At 39.7% G+C, this 22,206-nt stretch overlaps 1 protein-coding gene across 2 annotated transcripts; it reads right to left on the bottom strand.

The window, feature by feature from the left end:
* Positions 1 to 550: 550 nt before the first annotated feature.
* LOC139939781 (alanine--tRNA ligase, cytoplasmic-like) lies at positions 551 to 22,129 on the bottom strand. Of its 2 annotated transcripts, XM_071935898.1 has the most exons (21): positions 22,028 to 22,129; positions 21,747 to 21,893; positions 20,087 to 20,468; positions 19,100 to 19,288; positions 18,299 to 18,444; positions 17,542 to 17,733; positions 16,773 to 16,917; positions 15,937 to 16,082; positions 15,088 to 15,196; positions 14,292 to 14,442; positions 13,298 to 13,425; positions 9,790 to 9,940; positions 8,496 to 8,665; positions 8,059 to 8,172; positions 7,548 to 7,685; positions 6,839 to 7,083; positions 6,076 to 6,238; positions 5,022 to 5,216; positions 4,359 to 4,457; positions 2,007 to 2,114; positions 551 to 822 (listed from the first exon to the last, which is right to left on the bottom strand). In XM_071935898.1, exons 3-21 carry the CDS (start codon positions 20,426 to 20,428, stop codon positions 643 to 645), a joined length of 3,111 nt encoding a protein of 1,036 aa, XP_071791999.1. In that variant the 5' UTR covers positions 20,429 to 20,468; positions 21,747 to 21,893; positions 22,028 to 22,129; the 3' UTR covers positions 551 to 642. The 2 variants fall into 2 exon arrangements, with proteins under 2 accessions (XP_071791999.1, XP_071791998.1); XM_071935897.1 differs by lacking the exon at positions 21,747 to 21,893 and having other exon boundaries at positions 22,028 to 22,121.
* Between the last annotated feature and the right edge of the window lie 77 nt (positions 22,130 to 22,206).

Consider the following 22,206-nt stretch of genomic DNA (forward strand, 5'->3'; position numbering starts at 1 on the left):
ATATCCAAAAACCTTGAACGATGGTTTTGGGGTTTGTCCTTTAAACCCAGATGTCAAAACCATATCTTGGTTCATCTCGGTTCAAGGAATTCATTATTCATCCATCCATCCGTACCTCAGGACTGAATAACCCAGATGAGAGACCAGAGGAATTCCGGCGGTTTTCTTTTCCCCCCAAAACCCGGAAAAGCCATACAGATTCCTCAAGCAATTCCCAAAACATATAAAAAACATCCGGAAAAAACCTGAATCCATTTGTGGTTTGGAACTAGGTGACTAACTTTATGAGATGTGCTTCTTGAAGAAAGAAAAAACATGGTTTTGCCTCAAAACTTCCACTCAAATCTCAAGCCATACTGTGATAATCTTTTTCTCAGTATTAAGTATTATCGTTAATTGCATATTATTTCGTCACACATAATTACATAATATCTACAACGGTTAAGTGATACTGGTTTGGGTAAAGTAAGCATGTCTTTTTTTTTTTTTTTTTTTTGGGGGGGGGGGGGGGTTTCGAACAGTTTTAGTGTTTCACAAGCCCCCCCCCCCCCCCCCATACAAAAAATGATCACTTTACCAAAACCAAAGATATTTGTTTTATACAGACTTACAAAATTGAAGATATGTGCAAGATTTTGTACTTCATTCTCTGTGCATTACTGTTGTCACATACTCTCTAGCTGCAGCAAGACATTCATTGACCCGGTGGCGACCTTTGCCCTGTGACCTCGCAAAAGAAGCATTACCTCCACCTTTGCCCCGAACTGATTTGGTGGCTGAGTTGATCCATGCATCGGCCTTCAGCCCCTGTTCTTTGAAACACTAGAAGATGTTTGAACAAAAACAAGAAGACAAAAAAACATTATCATTTTGAATATTGGTTCATGTTGTAAGAATAAACAATTTCCTATAATTCTTCACTCAGGAAGAGGGAATGAGACTTTCTTGTTATGGTTTATTAATTTTGATTCAAATTAGTTTGAGGTTGACTTTTTTTTTCCACAAAGGGTAATCACTTAATAAGAAAACAAAACAATAGATACAATAAAACTAATACGTGGAGGCATAACCCAGGAAGCCGAAGCTTATAAACGGAATGCCTTAAACATACAAAAAATAGACTTAAGTAAACAATAAAGAACAAGCAAAACAAAATACAAAAGACAAAACAAAACAAAACAATGAAACAAAAACAGACAAACAAACGGAGTGGACATAAACTGTAGTAGACATCAGACTGACTTATGCAACATTACGACACGGTTAATAAAAGAGGTACCAAGCAAAATAAAGCACATTTAAACCAAGAAAAAAACAAATGTACAAGTAAACTATGCTATATATACTGGGAGATAAGATGGTTTTTGAAAGCGGTTTAAAATCGGCCAACAGAGGACTTTGATTTTACAGACTGCCTGAGTCCATTCCATAGACGAGGTCCATGAAAACGAAGTGTGTTCATTTAGTTTAACCCAGTTTTGTTAGGTCGGTTACAAAGACAATCAAATTATACAAGATTCAAACTCAAGTGGTGGTGGGGCAGGGGGAAGGGGAAAAGGAATGGGTGGAGTTGAAACTTATTTAGAGGAAGTGTTTCTTTTCAAGTTTTGGATTTTAAACTGGTTCTGCTTAGTAACTTTTCTTATCACAATTGGGAGCTTAACAAGAAACCTGTTTTCACATACATACTACCTTTTAAAACTATAACCCCTCTGGAGAAAGATGAAAGACAAAGATCTCACATTCACATAAAAAACGAAGACACAAGGCAGTTTTAAGACATAACAAGACAACTGTACTGTAATTTTTTAGTGATAAAAAAAAACAAAGGAAAGGAAATATTTGACCAAGAGAAAGGATTAAAGTATTGAACAGTGAGGGGATGGATATTGGCGCATCCTGAAAAAAATCCTGCCTTTTCAGTGTTTCATTTTCGTTTATTCTGCAGACATCAACAATCTAAACTTCTAAGCAAACTTGATGTGAGTACGAGTGTACTGACTCACCGAGGGAACCATGCAGACAAAGTTAACGTCGTCCCTCTCACCGCTGATCAGCATTATGGGTGTGTCTGGTAGCGTCTTGCTCAGACCCTTGGCAATCTCAAACAGCACCTGGGGATTGAAGCAATAAATAATAATTTTTGAACCAGGGATGAAGAATTTAATTTGTTTTTTACCTTAACACCGATGTGTATTAAGCACTTTATACTCAGTACGGGTACTTTCCCGAATTCTGTGAACAAGATCCACAGGCAAATCAGTCAGGTGGGATTCGAACCCATGACCTTAGTATTGCTAGAGCAGATGTCTTACCGGTAGACCACCGAGGCTACCCCAACGGCTACTAGCAGTTCGAATCCTTGGATCAACACTTTTCAAATGTTTCCATACTCACATAGAATCTACAATTCTAACCCAAAGCCACATATTGTATATTCTTATAACAATTTTCCAGACATTTTTCCTGAAAATATCGGGCATAAATCAGCAAGATAATCCATATTTGGCCTATGGCCATGATTATACAGAAATGAATAGTCTTAAAAGGGTTAAAGGAACACGTTGCCTTGGATCGGACGAGTTGGTCAAAACAAAAGCGTTTGTAACCGTTTTTTATATAATGCATATGGTTGGAAAGATGTTTTAAAAGTAGAATACAATGATCCACACAAGTTTGCTTCGAAATTGCGTGGTTTTCCTTCTACTGTGCGAACTAACACAGTCGGCCATTTATGGGAGTCAAAATTTTGACCCCCATAAATGGCCGACGTGCTAGTCGACGAGGTAAATGGAAAACCACGCAATTTCGAGTCATGTTTGTGTGGATCTTTGTATTCTACTTTTACAACATCTTTCTACCCATATGCATTTTATAAAAAACGGTTACAAACGCTTTTCAAAGACCAACTCGACCGATCCAAGGCAACGTGTTCCTTTAAGGTATAAAACACGTCTCTGTTCCCCCCCCCCCCCCCCCACCAAGAGAAAATGCTTCCTGTCATCAAGTTTTCATAAACAATCCTCACAACCTGTGAACATTTCACCAACAAAAAAATGAGGTCAGGATCATGAGAAAACACCCCTTACCAGTTTAATGTCTTTTCAGGGATTCAGTGCGAGTCACACATATGTTTATTTTGATGTGCATCTGGTCCCTCAGTGATAGCATCCTTGATTCGTTTTTTTTTCCCCTGGACCTTCCCAGACTGGAATCGAATCAAAACCAGGTCGTAAAAAAATCCACGAAGAAGAGTTAGGTTACTTTTTCCAGCTAAATTGTCAGTCTTGATTGAAGATGCTAGCAGCTGAAGGGAGTGGTACTCAACGAGACACGACAAGGTCACGCTCGAGCGAGTCAGGTTAATAGTCAGAGGTCACGCCAGGCCAAGGCCTCCCCTGGAGACACATTTGTCCTAATTTCTTGTCTCGATGATGCAAACGTTTTGTTTATGTTGTTGTTGTTCCCTGGAGAGGGAATTAGTGATCCCTCTTTGAAAGAGGCTCTGACGTAAGTAATAGTTTGACCCAAAATCTTTTTGGGTCAAATTATATTATGTTACAACCATTGCTGTTATTGTTATTAATCTTTATATATCTCTTGTTATTACAAACATTTCTTTGAGGAGGGGGAGAAGGGCCTTGAATATTTGTAATGTGTTATTTGTATTTTATTTTTTTATTTTTTATTTTTTTATTATTATTTTTTGGTAGGGCAGATAAATACTGGAGATGAAAACAGTTATCATTTACGACGGATGCATCCATCCCCAAAATGTTTTTGACCCTAACATCATGCTACAGGTCAGTGTTGAAAAACATCCCTATTAATTGTGGCTTCTTGTCAATCAATGACGCTCAAGGTGCTTCAACACTCAGTATTTTCCTGCAAGGTATGTGGGACTAGGTTTGAAGGTTTGAATGAGACCTACTCCTTTTACATAGCACCATGTAATGATTTACAAGGTGCTGTGGTGCAATATGCCGCCGATCAAATGTGAAAATATGAACCAGTGAAAAAGGTGATTGGCTGATGAAATGACAAGCTAACTGGGCCCAATTTCATGGCTTTGCTTACCGTAAGCACAGAATCGGCGCTTACGGAAGATGGGAATTCTGTGCTTACGGCAAGCGTGTTTCACAGGTTAGCGGCGAATTTTGGCTTCTGCACATGCGTACTCACCTTTACTAGGCATTCTATGCTTACAAGGCTAGCGCAGAAATTCTGCGCCTGCATGTTAGCAGGGAATCGTGATTGTAAGCCCAGAATTCGACGGTAAGCAGAGCCATGAAATTAGGCCCTGGTCCTGCTGTCCAGTCACTAAAATTGTTTAGGGTAAACCCTGTTATTAATCCTACCTTTGAATTCGCTTCATTTGCAACCTTCTTAACCAAGAACGGTTTGCTCTCGGGAGCAGACGACCCTTCTTCAAACTCCTTGTACAGTTGCTTTACAATCTGAAATGAAACAAATAGTATCAAAGAACTGGGGTGTGATCCACCTGAGCAAACGTATCGCAACCATTCGCGCAAACTTTGTTGGGGACTAGTGTCCTCAGTGCTAGAGAAGCAAATCATAGAGCAGGACTTAAAATAATTATTAGCATAAAACATTTCTTGGTAACGAGTAATGGGGAGAGATTGATAGTATAAAACATTGTGAGAAAGGACTCCCTCTGAAATAATGTACTTTTTGAGAAAGAAGTACTTTTCCACGAATTTGATTTCGAGACCTCAGATCTAGAATTTGAGGTCTCAAAATCAAGCATCTGAAAGCACACAACTTTGTGTGACAAGGGTGTTTTTCTTTCATGGTTATCTCGCAACTTCGACGACCGATTTAGCTCAAATATTCACAGGTTTGTTATTTTATGGGTATGTTGAGATACACCAACTGTGAAGAACAGTCTTTGCCAATTACCAATAGAGTCCAGTGTCTTTAAATAAGTCTGAATTCAGATAAAATGTCTCATCCCTGGTTACTTGGTTCTTAGTACAAATATCTTGGGTTGTTTCTCTTACCGCTTTGATCTTCGATCTCTCTCTGCTCTGTTCAGCTTTCTTGACTCTTTCCCGAATCGACTGAATTTCTTGGCTTATCTTCTCTCTCCTCCATATTTCTATTCTGGAGGAATCCAACATCTTGGCAAAGGATTCGATGGAGTTCTTGAAGAATGATAAGTCCTTGGAAGCGCTGCTGCGTAACAAGGACTCCAACTGTGGATAAGAGAGTTGAGAGTTAATATTAATAAATAATAATAAATTAGTATTAGATATAAGAATAATAATAATAAACAGCATTTATAAAGCGAATTAAGAATAACAGATTCCTCAATGCGCCTTAGTAAACAAAAAGCTAAAAACATAAACAAACTAAAATATAGGCCTACAATACTATGTTATAAAATATCCTACTGAAAAGATTCGACAATATAAACATTAGCAGATAAAAAATTTAAAACATTAGAATTAACAGACCTGTACAATCATGTACAAATAAATTAAATGAAAGATCAATCAAAAGAAAATACTGTGTTGGTATGTTTTAAGTGCAGATTTAAACAAAAATGTTTATAGCAGGAAAATCTGTCTAGATGTCAAACAAGAAGCCGATATTTCGATAAAAATAATACAACTGTAAACAGAAACAGGAATTTCATTTAACCCTTAAAAGCATGAAACTACTCAAAACTCCAGAAGCATCTTTGACAAACAGTCATACACTAAATGGCTGCAGACAATGCAAATAACAATTGTCATTAAAAAATAATTTAGTAAATAATAAAATATAAAAATGAGCCATTTTGTTTAGCGCATATCACAATCACAGAGAAGTCTCTTGAGATGAAAACAAAAGAGAAGTAAAAGTTAATAGAGATGTGAAGTAAAATAAAGGAGCAATTAAATAAAAGGAATGGGCAAAAATTTAAACACACTAAGGACCTAGTTATCCTTTTATTCTCTCTGTTTAGACTTATAAAGTACCATTTGGTAGGTTAGTTTGTAAATTATTGTACAATTTCCAACACAAACTGTCGTCGTGGAAATAGTCACCAAAGCCAATATGATGACCGACCTGATTGCTTAGTTCTGTTATTTGTTGTTGTAGAGTATTAGCGACATAGTCAGCAGACATTGCATCATTTCCCGTAATAGCAGTCACTCTACGGATTCCAGCGCTGACTTGACGCTGAGACGTAATGAGCAGCTTCTTGATATGACCAGTATTGCACACATGTCTAAAACAAAAGACACAAGAAACACAAATACATCAAAGTCAATAACATTTCTAAATAGGATTTGAAAATGAGAAGTCCCCTCAATCAACAAAAGCTTTGTAGAGGCAGGACGGCTTTGTAGAGGTGCTGGTCACCTGTTCCTCCTCGCCACTCACTGGCTTGGTTTAAAGATTTTTTGATCCATTGTTTCTTTATGTATCGTCTTGTATATTTTTATGCCAGTGGAAAGTCTAATAAGACAAATAAAATAAGAAGTCATCCTGGCCGATTTTCTACCTTCCGCCCAGATAGTAGCTTAAATAAGCAGGACAGTTCTTTCCAGAACAGCAGGACAGTTCTTAATCTTTTCGACTAGCGCGTAGATCTACTCTGCGGTAGAAGAATATAAAGCAAGACAAGTTTAAAAAAAACATAATCTACCTGGCAAGTAGATAAACACATGGCATTACCGTTAACCAAATATATATAGGATTTGACACTTTATATGGTGGGAGTATAATTAGGTGATGTTTGCGGTAGTAACGTGTGTAAATTTTAGCCAAACACCATCTTAATTGAAGAACTCAATAAGTTAATAACACAAGTTAAATGCAGACTTACATTCCTGCACAGAGTTCCACAGGGTATTGCACTGCTGCCGAATCCTCCAGTGCCTCTGGAATGGGAGCACCCACCGACACCACTGTCACCTGATCACCGTAGGCCTCGTCAAAGATTGCTCTCACTCCCTCCGAAGCTTTCACTGTCGCTAAGGAAGCCTGCCCTCTATAGACGGGATACTTCAAGTTGATGATATCATTTGCGACCGTTGTGACTTGCTGTAGCTGACTTTGGCTGAGTGCACTCTGAAAGAAACAAAGAAATCCTTCCAATTTGATTTCAACAAAAGTAGAGAATTACTTCTTCCTCATATTTTATCAATGTTTTGGCCTCTATTTATCTTAAAGGCACTGGACACCTTTGGTAATTGTCAAAGGCCAGTATTCTCACTTGGTGTATCCCAACCAATTTATTATATGGTCATCTAAGTTGCAAGAGAATAAGGAAGGACAATTTGTGGGCTTTCAAATGGCTAAAAAAGGCTTTAGGCCTCACGTATTTTAATATTTGAGTGAGGAATTGCCTCTTCCTCAAAAACAACATTACTTCAGAGGGAGCTGTTTCTCACAATGTTGTTTACTATCAACAGCTCTCCATTGCTTGTTACCAAGTAGGTTTTTATGCTAACAGTTATTTTGAGTAACTACCAATAGTGTCCAGTGCCTTTAAACAGTGCCCTTATCCAGACTTCCCTGATTAAAAACCATACCTTCTCGGTGAAGTCAAAGCGCAGACGATCTTGGGAAACCAGCGACCCCTTCTGATCAGCTTCACCTATGACCTTTCGGAGGGCAAAGTTCAAGATGTGAGTCGCAGTATGATTACGCATAATCTTCTGTCTTCTCACCTGAAAAGAGTTAACATACAACAATTAATGAAGTATTTTGCAGTTTATGAAATTATGATTAAGTACGTTCTATTATTATGTTATCAATATTTACTCGTAACCATGTTTATTGTTTGACTGTTTGTATCCGTGTTTTTGTTTCCTGTCACTTTGTCCATTATGTCTGGTTTTTTTTGTCCAGTCTCTTGTCTTAAACTTAAGGCCTCCATTTCCCTAATTAAATTTCTTTTATTAGTTGATTTAATGTTATTTTTCATGCCTATGTGCATTGTAAACAAGTGAAATGGAAATGGAAAAAAGAAAAAATATATACCGGTGTATATATATTTTGTTGAAAGGTTGTGACAAATTTTCACAATTTTTTTTATCTGACCTTGTTGAGATAAAGGATTAAGTTGTCTCCACGTTTGATGGTTTCTACAACAGTGCCAACATGAAGTACGTAGCCGCTGTATGCTTGCACATTCTCTACCTGGAAAGCTACCTCCTGGTAACAGACAGAAAAACAAATCAGCATTATTTGCCCAGTTGTTAAATTTGTATCAGGGATAATTAAACATTACATGTATTTGGTTTTCAGCAGAGCAGAGAGAACTATCACCATTGTATGACTGCCTTGACAAGGCAACCAGAGCGCAAGAGAAAAGTTTGACGGCTGAAAACAACTTGGAGAAGAATTATTGAAAAGGAAATGAAGACAATTGGTTGGAAATCACCACCTTAAGCATAACATGGATATGCAAAAGATAGATTTATTTATAGATTTATCACAAAAATATGCATGAGCTCTAACATTATAAAACTTCTTACCTCACTGACAACAGAGTTTAACTGTCCCTCATCCCACTCCTGACCCCCCTGCTCGGCATAGAAATTGGTAGAGTCCAAAATGATGCCGCACTCTTCCCCACTGCTGACTGCATTGGTGAATCCTTTTTCAGTTTTCAGCGCCAGCACAGTAGCTCTAATTGGTGAGAAAACTGAAAAAGAGAAGACAAACAACTTTTGTAAAAAAAACCACAAGGGAAACTGACTGGGTTAATTTTAAACAGCGGCTACAGAATGCTCAGAAATATATAGTTGTTACATTTTTGTAATAGATGCAGTCCGTAGGAAACAGAAAAAAACATATAACGAGTCTCAATTACCTCACGTTAAAACATGGTAAAAATGGTTTTTCCTTGAAACACTCCAAGTCAAAATTTTGGAAAAACCTGAGATCAAACGAACTCACGCGACAAAGGAATCGTGATGTCTCCGGCGCTATTTGATGTGGAAAATGGCGCCCTCATTTGGCTAAAGCTGGAGAACTGTGTACAAACCCAATTGGGGACAATCGCCACTTACGTCAAGGGGTCATTGCATATCATTATAATAGATAAGCCGTTTTTGACTCTCAGCTGAAAAAGCCGCGCGGAGAGGTGCATTTTTGACTTGAATTACTTATTACCAAATGCAAATTTTAAGCGTAAAATGGTTATAAATCGGTATCGACAATGTGTATTTGGCCAAAAAAAGGTAATAGTTAAAATATTGAGATTATCCAGTAGCCGCTGTTTAAATAATGTTGGATTGATGAACTAAGGAATATTGACTAGAGCAGGATTTGATCCTGTGACCTCCATATCAACTTACTGAAGCCCCTTCCGACTTGTTCCCCTGAACAAAGATTTTGAAAAATAAGGAGACTGCCAACATTAGGGCAAGACTGCCCAGTTGGTGCACCGCTGGCCCATTAAGCAATAGATTGGATGTTCAAATCCTGCTCAAGTAAATTTCTTGTTAAACCCAAAGGTAATTATTTTTCACGAGACAAAGGGCCAGAGGATTCAAAAAGAAAAAAGTTTGAAGTATCTTGACCCAGTCGAAACAAATCCAACGCACTGACGACCCCTACAAAAATAGCCGGTCTCTCTAGAAAGAGAACGTGCAGGTAGCGCCGGGAAACAGTTCCTGATTAAACAAGTACGATTTCAGTGACCTTTTGAACATGGATATCGGAGCTACAGGTAGCACTTTTGATGAAGTGTGGAATGGGATTGAATTATACATCCTAGGGCCTTTAACTGAAAATGCTCCTTCTAGGGAGGGGGGGGGGGCTTACCATATTTCCCAACATCTATGTAGGAGTAGTCATACTTGAAGGAATCATCCGTTAGAGAAATCCGTTTCTTCTGTAAGATGCTGAGATCTGTAGCATCTAGACGGATTCTCGGTAGACTCGTCAGGTTCTTTATTCCTCCTTGAGATGTGACCTTAGAGAAGAGAAAAAATCAGCAAACTGTAAAAAAAATTCTCTCTGGACCAAGGACCAAGGAAGAAATGAACGGTGGTCGGAGGCTTACTGAAAATAATTGTTATCATAAAAACTTACTTGGTAACAAGCATTGGAGGGCTGTGAATAGTACGAAACATTGTGAGAAACTGCTCCCTCTGATGTAACATAGTTTTTGAGAAAGGGGTAATTTTTCACTCAAGTATTAAAAGACTTCAAGCCTGAAAGCACTCAAATTTGTGCAACAAGGGTGTTTTTTTCTTTCATTATCTTGCAACTTCGATGACCAGTTGAGCCCGTATTTTCAAAGATTTTTTATTTTATGCATATGGGACAATTACCAAAAGTGTCCAGGACCTTTAACAACACAAATTCTCCTATGAGCATGGGGTCATGAATGAAACACTTGGAAACACAGAGTAAATTTCTCATAAGGGCTCAAAAAAGCCTATTTATTTCAAACTTTATACCAAAGTACTGAATATAAAAACAAGTAATAAGCACTGTTAGGAAAGTAAAACGGTAGTACTAGTAGGCTGTTCAAGTGAAAACTGGTCCCGACCAATTTTCTACCTTCAGCCCAGGTAATAATTAAAAAGCAGGACAGTTTCTTTTCAGATCTGAGAAGTCTCCCGAATTCCGAAAACCTACTCAGCAGTAGTTGAATATAAAGCAATCTACCTAGCAGGTGAAATTTGGTCCAGATTCAGTATATTATTTCATTTACTACATGGCACTCTCTACATAACAGGTTAGCAAAAAATATGTGACTGTGTTTCCGAGTAGCATACCCCCCCCCCCCCCCGCCCAACAAAGATATTGTCAAAATAGTGAGACGACCAAAAAAGGGCTAGATAGCTCAGTTGGTAGAGAGCCGACACAGTAATCTTGAAGTCGTTGATTCAAACCCCGCTCTTAACAGTTTTTTCTTTGTTCAACCCCAAATGATTTTATTTTACTGAATACAATCCTGCTACTAAAAGTAAAATGGCAAACAAAACCATTGTGAGGTGGTCATGTTTTCAAACTCCCTTGGCGATGATAACTGGAAGTAGTCTCTCTTTATAAAAAGTCAACAGCTTCGGAATATTCTCCAGTCCCCATTTCTCACATCGCGTGACTTGAACGGAGACCATCTGCATCGTCGTCCAAAACACTACGGTACACTCCTTCCTATTGCTCAAGTGCAACTGTCCCTGAACTTGATGGTAGTAGCTGTGCCTAGCCTCCAGCTCCAGCCGTCCACTATCACCGACTATCAAAGGAAAACCCCTGACTTTGCCAATGGCATCAGTGATTCCAGTCGGAGAGTTCTTCTTGTCGATTGAGAAGGGACATTTCACTTCCAGGAGTTCGGCGTCGCCTACGAGCCGATCCGGCGTTGCGCCCAGCACACCGCTCCCATGAAGATACAAACCGCACTCCATGGACTCCCGCCCTGTAAGTTTCTCCCACTGTTTAACAGCGCTGTCTTCATGGTTGCGACCAAACTGAACACTCTCCGATGCTTCCGGACTGTATTCCCCTAAGAGAGTTTTGTAAAGTGACGGAGGGTAGCTGTTGATGTGAATTTGGTGGAGAACTTTCCCGAAATGGCTGGCTGTCAGACGACCCTCTCTGTACTCATGCCAGTAGATGTTTGTATCCTGTCCCTTGGTGAGATTCGACACTTGAGTAATCTGGTCTGCGGTTGGCGACATTCTCTGGAGAAAAAGAAAAACAAGATAATATTGAGATAAGCTTCAAGAACATCTCCAAGAGACACTTTACTGCCAAATAATTCCCCTGAACCGAGGAGACTTCCTGAATAACATGTCATGGAAACATACATAGAAATCGTACCACAAGGTGCTTTGGGGAGCGGTCTTTTTCCTAAGGGGAGGGGGTAGGAGGACTAGGAAGGAGGTAACAATTAAGATTTTCAGCAATAAACATATTCAATTTTTTGAAGTGGAAGTACCCACATCCAATACCTTTCAAATTTTCCTTCAAGAAACTTTGAGTCATACTTCAGAAGGATTCATCATACTCAGGAAACAAGAAGGTTACGGTATTTAAAGTTTCCGGAAAACAGGGGTAAATTACTGTAGGCAAACATTTTCAAATACTTGGTTGGGGTTATTGATGCCCTGTCCTCTGGTTTTCAATGGTTTATAGTTTTTAATGTAGGCCATACATATTGAAATTTAATGTACAAAATCTCATTGTAAGTTACTGTGAGCAAACATTTACCATGGTCAGAGTTTGAAATCTGAAATATTCTTTGAGGATATGAAGTAGGTTTATATTCACCTTAAGTACGTATGCCGTCTTGTCCGATGCCTCTTTATATTCATCCATTAACAAAATATCCTCAAAGGAAGGCAGCCGTGGCTCCGAGACAACGGAAGGGCAACTAAAACTCCTCCCGCCTAAAATCTCTGCTCTGCCATCGAGGGTCATGGGTCCATTGTTTGGACCTGGGCTGGTTCGGATGCTTGAACCCAACTCTAGGTCAATCTTCGACTATAACAAAAAGACACATCAGCGACACTGCGTTGCAGCAACCTCTATTTTAAAACTGTCCTTTAGCCTTTGAGAAAGACTCTGCTATGGTCAAAAGGTCAGGTAGTAGGTTGTCGTAACTTTAAAAAAAAACAATTCTCGATTCAATTTCTACATCATAAATTTTCTTGGGGTAACCGCTTCTAATTACAGGATCTGAACTGGGCAGTGTGCTAGGGTTATTTGCTCTAGAATGGGTGGGGGGTCACGGGTTTGAATCCCTACGGAGCAGCCCCTTTTTTGTTACATTTTTATTACCAGAACATTGCTTGGCAAGAATGTACAGTGCTAATCATACATGTATATCATATAGTTAACATCAAGATTAGAGACCATACTAATAACTAATTCTTATATAGCACATTTCACAACGTCTCAATGCGCTTTACATTAGTTCCCTGGTCATTGGGCCAATAGTATTCCTTTAATCTTTCTCAGCTCCCTGTGCAGTCCTTTGGTCATTCAAACTTGAAAGAAAAAACACCCTTGTTGCACAAATTTGTGTACTTTCAGATTCCTAATAAAAGGCTTTAATTTTCAAGCCCGAAGTCTTTTATCAGATTAAAAATATTTTAGTGAGAAACTACCTCTTTCTCAAAAACTACGTTAATTCAGAGGGAGCCGTTTCTCTTTTTACTATCAACAGCTCTTCATTGCACGTTACCAAGTAAGTTTTAATGCTAACAATTATTTTGAGAAATTACCAATAGTGTTCAGTGCTTTTCAGCTTTAATCTATGGCAGCCATCAATCAAGCAAAACTGATTCACTGACAATAAGTTTACTGAACATACCTGGTGTGCTTTCTGTCTCGCTGCTTCGAATCCCTCCATGTCAACCTCTATCCCTTTTTCTTCAGCCACCATGGATGTCAAATCAACTGGGAAGCCGTATCCATCATACATCTTCCATGCTACCTCACCTGGGAAGGAGGCAAAACACACGATGTATAAGAATTAAGCAGCATCTAGTAACACAGTCCAGCATTCTCGGTCGGCGCATATTGACCGAAACATCCTTTCAGACCAACACTACTCAATACACATAGAGTGTCATGGCCGAGGGGTTAAAAGCATCAAATTAAAGTTCTTGTGCTAAGACACTCTGCGTCACCGGAGTGTGGGTTCGAATCCCGGTCGTGATACTTGTGTCGTTGAGCAAGATACTTTACTATAATTGCTTCTCTTCACTCAGGGGTATAAATGGGTACCTGCGAGGGTAGAGGTTGATATTGTGAATGAAAAGACTTTGGAGAGGTATAAACTGTTGCCCACTACCTCTACTGAAATTCTCACCAGCAAACAAGTTTATTTGTACTTTACTTCAACCACCAAGGTGCAGCAAGGCTTCAAATCTCACTTTGGAATAAAAATTGTATGTTCTGTTTTAGGGTAACTCTATGCAGTACCATCTACTTTGGCTGAGAAGAATTTAGTTGTGATTGGAAATTGTCCCCCTGTCCAGTTCTAAAAGATCTTGTCCCACTGTTTGTCCATTGCCACAAAGTAGATTAGAGAACTCAGTGGATAAAAATCATGACATAAGAGTTAGACAAGTTCGGTCTCATGATGCTGTGTTTCTGTATTTATATTATTCAAGTTTCTCTTTTGTCAGCAGATACATTCAAAGAATGTTCAAGTTATAAACCACAAGAGAAAATGACTGGGTAAACAATTTAGGGTTAATTGACCTCCCTTAAACCAACGACTCCCACAGGTCAATGGTTCAAATCCCGCTCTGGTAATTTTTTCTTTCTTCAAAGAAAACTTGTGAGAATATGTTGAGTACCTGGCAGCTTAGAGCCTACTGGCAGTTTGGAGATACTTTTGGAGAGGAATTTCTGTCCCTTCTTGAGTGTTCTGATAAACTGATTCTCCTCTGCATTAATGATATCCATGATCCTCTCTGGCTCTCGACGAAGCTCTGGATAAACACCTCCCTGCGTCAAAAACAAAGTTAACATGGAGTTAAAATAACAACCAATTGACCATGATTTCATTTACCCTAGCCTGGCAAGTGCATCAACATTTACCAACTTTTACTTCATACTGGCCTCTCGTTGCCTGGTCAAACCAAAAGGTTATAGAGCGCCGAAGGCGCAAGATGCAGAACTCGGGCTGACATGTGAAATCCCAATAGACGCCATTTTGGCAAGTAACTCTTTTGATACAACAATAGATCAGTGCAGACAATGACCATTCCTATCAATGGGAAACAAAACATTCACTTGCTGAAATGGCGCCCATGCATATTTCAAGTTCCAACAATAGATAAAGTTTCAGTTCCCCACCTTGCGCCTTCGGCGCTCTATAATCATTGGTTAAACTCAATGGTTAAAATCAAACTGATTATTTTGTAAGCCGATGCAAATTACTACATTAAATATTTACTTGGTTTTGACTAAAACACTCAGTATGGCTGATGCAATAAGACTACTGGCACATCAATTTCACATACAAATTTGGTGGATGAATTTGTGTATGCTGGTACTGTTGATTTCAGGAGATTGTTTTGGGGCAGATTGACTAAGAATTGGGGGTTGTTAGTTTTAGGTAAATAGAAATGTAACTTTTGTTTTACTTACTAGAGATTGCACAACCACAGGTACTAGACTGGCTAGTAGTCCTGGCGGTGCTTGCAGCTTCTCTGATGCATAGCGCACTGCTCTACGAATCACTCTCTTTAAAACATACCTAGACAAAACAAAAGTGAATTTGTTATATTGACCCCCTGTATAAAAATTGCTTTTATTGCTTTATGAAATCGGCCCAGGGCCTAATTTCATAAAGCTGCTTAAAGCCATTGGACCCTTTCGGTAAACAGTGTTGTCCAAGACCCACACTTTCTGTACCACAACTTCTATATAAAATAACAAACCTGTGAAAATTTAGGCTCAATCGGTCATCGGAGTCGGGAGAAAACAACGGAAAAACCCACCCTTGTTTCCGCGCGTTTCGCCGTGTCATGACATGTGTTTAAAATAAATCCGTAATTCTCGTTAACGCGAATTTATATTGTTTTGCTGTTTTCTCAAAAAGTAAAGCATTTCATGGAATAATATTTCAAGAGAAGTCTTTCACCATTGCCTTCTGTAAACCCTGTAAGTTATTTGTAAATCTGTGAACTTTTTTTTATTTTTTTCTGAACCGAAAGGGTCTAATGGCTTTAAGCAGAAATGATAGCTTAGCTCAACAAAATTGTGTTTACTAGAATAAGGTTACCAGCCAAACTACCATGACGTACCAATGTATGTGTACAATTTGTAACTAGTTTCATCAAAAAAAATTATGCATTAGTTTCTGCTTAAGCAGCTCTACGAAATTGGGTCTAACCCATTGACATGAGCTGGAATACTTATCCAATCCAATTAGAAATGCTCCCTAATCTTGGCAGAGAGTGGAAACCGATAATATGATCATCTGACTGTACTCACCCTCGTTTGTAGTAATCTGGCTGGCCCCCATCAGCAATGGTGACTGTCAGCATCCTGGCATGATCGGCTATCGCCCTGTAGGCTGTGTCCTTCAAGTCTGAATCTGCTGGCCCAGTTAACCCAGTGTAAGGCGGGGCGCCGGATCCCTACCATAGCAAAGACATTAATATTATACGTCAGGCCTAGAATTTCATCTGCCTAAGGGCAAGGCCATTTTCATTTTACAGAGAGCACTTGCAAATTGGCTAAAACAGGATTCAAAATTTTGCATGACAGGAATGTAATTAGGTGAGGTCTGCGGTGACGCCAAGTGTAAATCTTCCACCTTGCATTAGACAGTCTCCTTCACTTACTTTATTTAAATCTAAATCTAAGTTAAAAACCCATTTGTTTACTTAACCCATTTAATTTATTTTTGCTCTGTTTTTGTGTATTTGTTTTTTCATTTTTTCTCAGCATTTTTTGTATACCTTGTAATGCGCAGTAGAGTATATTTATATAGGTAACTGCGCAATATAAATGTCCGTTTTAATATTATTATTGAGTAGCATTGGTTCTGAGACGAACCGATGGTTGGCAACTCAACAGTTTGATCAGTATGGGCTGATTGATCGTCTTCAGGGGAAGTATTTTCTACGATGATCCTATGAACTGATCTGAAATGCAATGGAGTAAGTCTATCCAGAAGGATAGGATAAATCAGTAATTTCAGAGAGGGTAATGCACTAGTAGGTTTTGATGTGACAGCTACAGTACACATGCTTCCATTGAGGCCTTGGACATTTTTGGAATATGAACATGGTCAAGTTTGATTATTATTTTACACACTGTCCTACCTTCTGAATAGCGTCGAGAAGTGGCACGAACAGGTCTGTTTCATAGTTGGACGTGACACCTTGAAGAATGGCTACCAACCTCTCAAGCCCCATCCCAGCATCGACGTGTTGCTGTGGCAACCGTTTGAGATGACCATCAACTTCTCTGAAAGATAAAGATGAATAATTAACATTATGGCACCAAGATGCAACTCAGATGCCTGAATAATTATTCTCAGAGTGTCTTGTCATATGTGTGAACACATTTTTGAGGTAGTGATTTATCTAAACATGACAAAGTTTTTAATTACTATTAATAATAATAATTTGCAAGGCTAATCTTCCTTACTCACAGGTGAGAAGCTGAATTGCGCTGGTGTGGCTACAACGTGTTTGAGCCACAAGCATGCAAGGGCTCCTTCAATGGCAGCAAACCACAACGACCCATTATGACTACCAGGCCTTGAAACTACCCACAGCACTCACATCACTTGCCATGGTGCCCTTGTCTCAAATTCAATTCCCTGTGCTTTCAATGTGGTGCCCTCTGCAAGGTTCCAATACAAATTTACTTTTTCCCCATAAAATTGCCCCTCACCAGAGGAAAATTGCTGTGCCCCTTCAAGAGCAAAGTTCAAGGCTTAGACCATGGAGCACAGCCTCGGATTGAAAGTGTTGATTTTTTTTCCAGAGGATCCCCCCCTTTCAGACCTCAATAGTTCACATTTTAATAGTCCTGTTTTTATACTGCTACAAAGCGCTTATGTTTGTGTAAGATATAAAGATTTACCGATTGTATTCCATAAAGACAAGATTCCACGCCTCCACTACGTCAGGGTCGGCCTTGTTGACTAGATGTGAAGCATCTCGGTTGCCATGACGATCATAGTGGATCTCGCTACACGGACCGCACGGCCCGGCCCCGCCCATCTCCCAGAAATTATCGTCAGAACCAAAGGGAAGAACTCTCTCTGGGGACACACTGAGTAAATTCAAGTGTCAGTTGAAAAATTTAGTATAAAATGAGCCAAGGGAACGAAACAAGGTTGGCCACTCCCTCTCAACATTTTATTTATTTCTCAGGCCCTGTTAACTGGAACAGTCTCCCTGTGTCACTTTGTGAAAGTAATTCACTCACTCTTTTTAAAAACACAAACTGAAATAGGCTTTAATCCACCAGCCAGTTCAGTGAACTCTTTTAACCTACTTTGGGAACCCCCCCCCCCCAAATTTAATTACATCTCAAAAAATTTTGCTAGTCATTGACGTACAGGTTAATACACACTGTTATTGTTACTGGTTGTAGGTGTTATTTTGTTTACTTTGTTTGTTTATCTACTATACTGTAAAGCTGTTGCTTTGTTCTGTTTTGTAGGTTGTTCCTTGAAAAGCCCTGTTTGTTGGATTGTGCCTCAAATGCCCGTTTGTTGGATTGTGCCTCAAATTCGCAATATTCAAGCAGGGGTGAAAAGTGCTCAGTTTATGAAACAGTAGCACATTTCTGATAACAGTCTGCTGTGGGTTTGGAATGAGTGATTGATTTTTACCCAAGTTCAAGCCAGATGTCCCTGCAGTCTGTGTCTGCTGGTATTCCGGCTTCTGGATCTCCCTTGAAGTACGTTATGTAGAGTTTATCCTTTGGGAGACCATACACCCTGGTGAGTAGGTCCCACGCCATGGAGCACGCCTCCCTCTGTACGACAATGAAATCAAACAAGGATCAAGATTATTTGATGTTTCTTTAAGGATGAAGCACTAAGTTATAAATTGTGGTGTGTGGTTTAGTTCACCGCACCCAAGCAGTGGTTCTGGTTCTGGTGATATTTTTACACACGTGCACATATCGGGATGTGTACTTGCAGGTGACTGAGCAGCAAGATTGACATAAAGTTGGCCCCCCAGATGATGTTACCCATGTCAATAGCTTGATGTTTACCCCCGATGTTTCAGTAGAAGAGTATGGGTTTGAATCCCGATCATGACACTTGTGCCCTTGAGCAAGGCACCCATAATTGCTTCTTACAAAAATTGGTAAGGTAGTGCATTCCCCATGCCATCCTTACTGACTGTGAAGGGGTACAAATCACAAGCCTGTAAATCAACATGTCTTAGATTTTACTTGGGGCATTTCCAATAAAAATAAATTGGCTCAATCATGTATGTGGGATTGGGAACGGGGCGACTCAAGTTTTACATTGAATTTAGTGGAACCAGTTCAGTCTCAGAACCAAGTCTTTTTTTCTAAAGTCCTGAGTTTCTATAAGTGCCCAATCTTATTGGGTGTGGTCCAAGGAGGTAGCCAGTTGAGACAGTAGGGATAACAGGGGATGACTTTCCCTCTCACATACCTTAAAGTAATCCGCGAACGACCAGTTGCCGAGCATTTCAAAGAAGGTGTGATGGTGTACATCCTTGCCGACATCATCAAGGTCATTGTGCTTACCTCCGGCCCGGATGCACTTCTGGGCGTTAACGACCCTCCGATAGATATCTGTGTCTCCCTGAAGGTTGGTTGAACCTTGAAAAATGTCCTTGAACTACAGGCAACAATCAAGGACATAAACGTTAACCAAAGAACAGTCAACATTTGACACAAATAGCTTAAAAGTCCATGTCACACGAGGCAATTTACAGGCAACCAGTTCAAGGCAATCAACAAAAAGAAAAGCCATTCACATTTCAATGTTTATTTATTTTTCTTGTTGATCATAAGACTTTGTTTGAAAATCGACTCATGTGCTACCAAAGTGGTCCTGTAGCATGTTGGTTGCCTCAAAGTTAGCTGTAAAAGTTGCCTCCTGTGACAAGGCCCTACGGCTTTTCTTTTTACACAATGATCGCACACACACACACACACACGTCACTTTTCCCACTGAATGTGCTGCTAGCCTTTGGTCGTTCATTTGCATGCTACAGTTCATGCAAGAACCATCATTGGTGGTCGAGTGGTCTAGAGCATCAAACTCAAGTTCTGATGGCCCAGTCGTCAAGAGTGTGTGTTCGAATCCTGGTCGTGACACTTGTGTTCTTGGGCAATTAGACACTTTGATTTTATAATTGCTTCTCAACATCCTATGGGTACTTTGAGGGTACAGATTATTGATGTGAATGATTAGCAGCCATTGCAAAAATTTGGCTGACGCTGCTGCATACTCCAAAGGAGCTGAGATGAATTTCAGTTAGGCCAAATGAACATGGGTAAGAAAAAGTGTATGGTACTGTAATACCATACATTGTACTTAAAAGCACCAAATTGACACCTATTATCATTATCAATTTTTTCTAGTGTATCAGACATTAAAACAGTTGAAATAAATCTGAATTAATTTACTCACCTGGTTCATCCCTGCATTGGTGAAGAGAAGCGTCGGATCCCTGTTTGGAATAACGGAGGATGACGGAACAAACACATGCTCGTGCTCATCACGGAAATAGTCAATAAAGGTCTGTCTGATCTCACTGGAGGAAAGGACGACCCTTTCCTCTATCTCTGCATCCGTTGGGTTACTCCGCGTTGGCAAATCTGATGAGGTAACCCTGCATGTTGAGAATGCTGCTCTGGTCCTGCCAGAGAGCTGTTTAATGTGTGTTGCGGAGATTGCATTATATCTCCTTTTGTTGCGGTAGAATCTTAAGAATGATGAGGACGACCTTGAGATGAGCCCCGTGGTCGACATCTTAATTGGGGACTAATGCCCTGGTCTACATAGTTATTGACTGTTCAGAGAAAATATTGAAACAGCTGATGATTCACCTTCGTTTGATGTTGACATTTGACAAGGCAAAAAAATATTAGTAATACACACTTTCGTAAAAATAAGAAACCATGGAGGTGAGGCAACAATCATACACCATGAAAAATGCATTGTCGGTGTCAACAATCAATTGTTGTACTTTCAATTCTAGTCCCATACTAGTTGCGATAATGTAACCCTCCTCCCGACGGCCGCCAGGCCGGAGGGTTACGAGTTTGTTTCGAGTGGAAACGGTTGATCTGGTCCAACACGTACAATTTCGACAGCTACACGTACAATTTCGACAGCTAGTCACCAGATTTGCCCCATTTTTACCACTTTCAAAAATCATTACACAAATTCTGAGGGTACGAACTTAATCCGAAATATCTAATGCAGCCTGCCATTATACTCAAAACACCATTTAGGAAATATTTCGAAGAAAAATGGACAAAAACTTACCAGATCCCGGAGTAAATACCCAGGTTCATATTTTGAACCTGTCGCATCGCTTTGCAAATGCATTATTTTGTTGTTGGGCTAAACCATTCTGTAAAAGGGGTGTTAAAATGTTGCAGTGCGTGTGCGCGCTGTCCATTTGCTTTGCACGCCGTTCACTCATAATGGCGCGCACGCACTGTAGCACTGCAACATTGTAACACCCCTTTTACATAATGGTTTAGCCCAACAACAAAATAATGCGTTTGCAAAGCAATGATTTTGCTCCGGGATCTGGAAAGTTTTTGTTTAAAGCGTGCTGCATGGTCCAATAAGATTTGTGATGCACTCATCTCATTGTTTTGTTGGTCAACATGGTCAACATAACTTATAAAATGGAGGAATTTCTCCATGCTTATAACAATTTTATAAGACATGTAAGAACTCAGTCTTTATGATAAGACAGAGGGGCAGAGTCCTTTTATAATTTTATGAACGTGAGAAGACGCCATTACACAGTAAATTCAAAAGGTCTCAATAAAAAAAAAGTCTACCCACCACTTAGCCCCACTTGTGTGGCCAAGGATAGCTGGTAAGGATTCAGGGGTGGATTTCACAAAGGTAGTCCTAACTTAGGACTAGTCCTAGGCAATGCTAAGAGATAGGACCAGTCCTAAGTTAGGATGAGTTACTGGTCCTAACTTAGGACCAGTCCTATCTCTTAGCATTGCTTAGGACTAGTCCTAAGTTAGGACTACCTTTGTGAAATCGACCCCAGCTATCCTTGGCCACACAAGTGGGGCTACCCACCACTCACAATAACCTGTGAGACTCTATGTTACTATGTACACATCCCATAGGCTCACGTAGCCCCACACAGTGGGCCCCCACCATAGAATCCCCAAGTGTTGATCCAAGGTGAATTTTGGCTAACGGTAACCCGCTGGCAACCCGCTGACGAACTGAGTGACTGAACACACAAAAACCATAAAACCAACGCAGTTTTAATCAAATCTGAAATCTTCCATAGGTTTTCCGAACACCCGTTCGGTAATAATAATATAGCAGGAAACCATATATAGCATGTTTTCATTTCGTACTTACTCAAACAAATCAATGAATACCATGCTCCAATGAAGATAAAAACCAGAATCAAATCCTAAATTTATCAGAGCAGAACAGTCCATGAATCGCCGCCATGTTTAATGCATCAACGCTGAGGGCGCCGTACTTGTAAACAAACGCACGTGGTTACTTGTTTACAATGTTATGAAGAGTGACTT

The sequence above is a fragment of the Asterias amurensis genome, chromosome 7, assembly GCF_032118995.1.
Source record: "Asterias amurensis chromosome 7, ASM3211899v1".
Classification (NCBI taxonomy): Eukaryota; Metazoa; Echinodermata; class Asteroidea; order Forcipulatida; family Asteriidae; genus Asterias; species Asterias amurensis.

What these genes read in the sequence shown, in the direction of transcription:
- LOC139939781 (XM_071935898.1), bottom strand. Translation starts at nt 20,428, where the DNA reads ATGTCGACCACGGGGCTCATCTCAAGGTCGTCCTCATCATTCTTAAGA. An exon ending in CTGTGGTTGTGCAATCTCTA is followed by an intron (nt 14,443 to 15,087) that starts GTAAGTAAAACA and finishes TTTTTGACGCAG; the next exon opens with GGAGGTGTTTATCCAGAGCT. An exon ending in CGAGACAGAAAGCACACCAG is followed by an intron (nt 9,941 to 13,297) that starts GTATGTTCAGTA and finishes CTCTTCTCTAAG; the next exon opens with GTCACATCTCAAGGAGGAAT.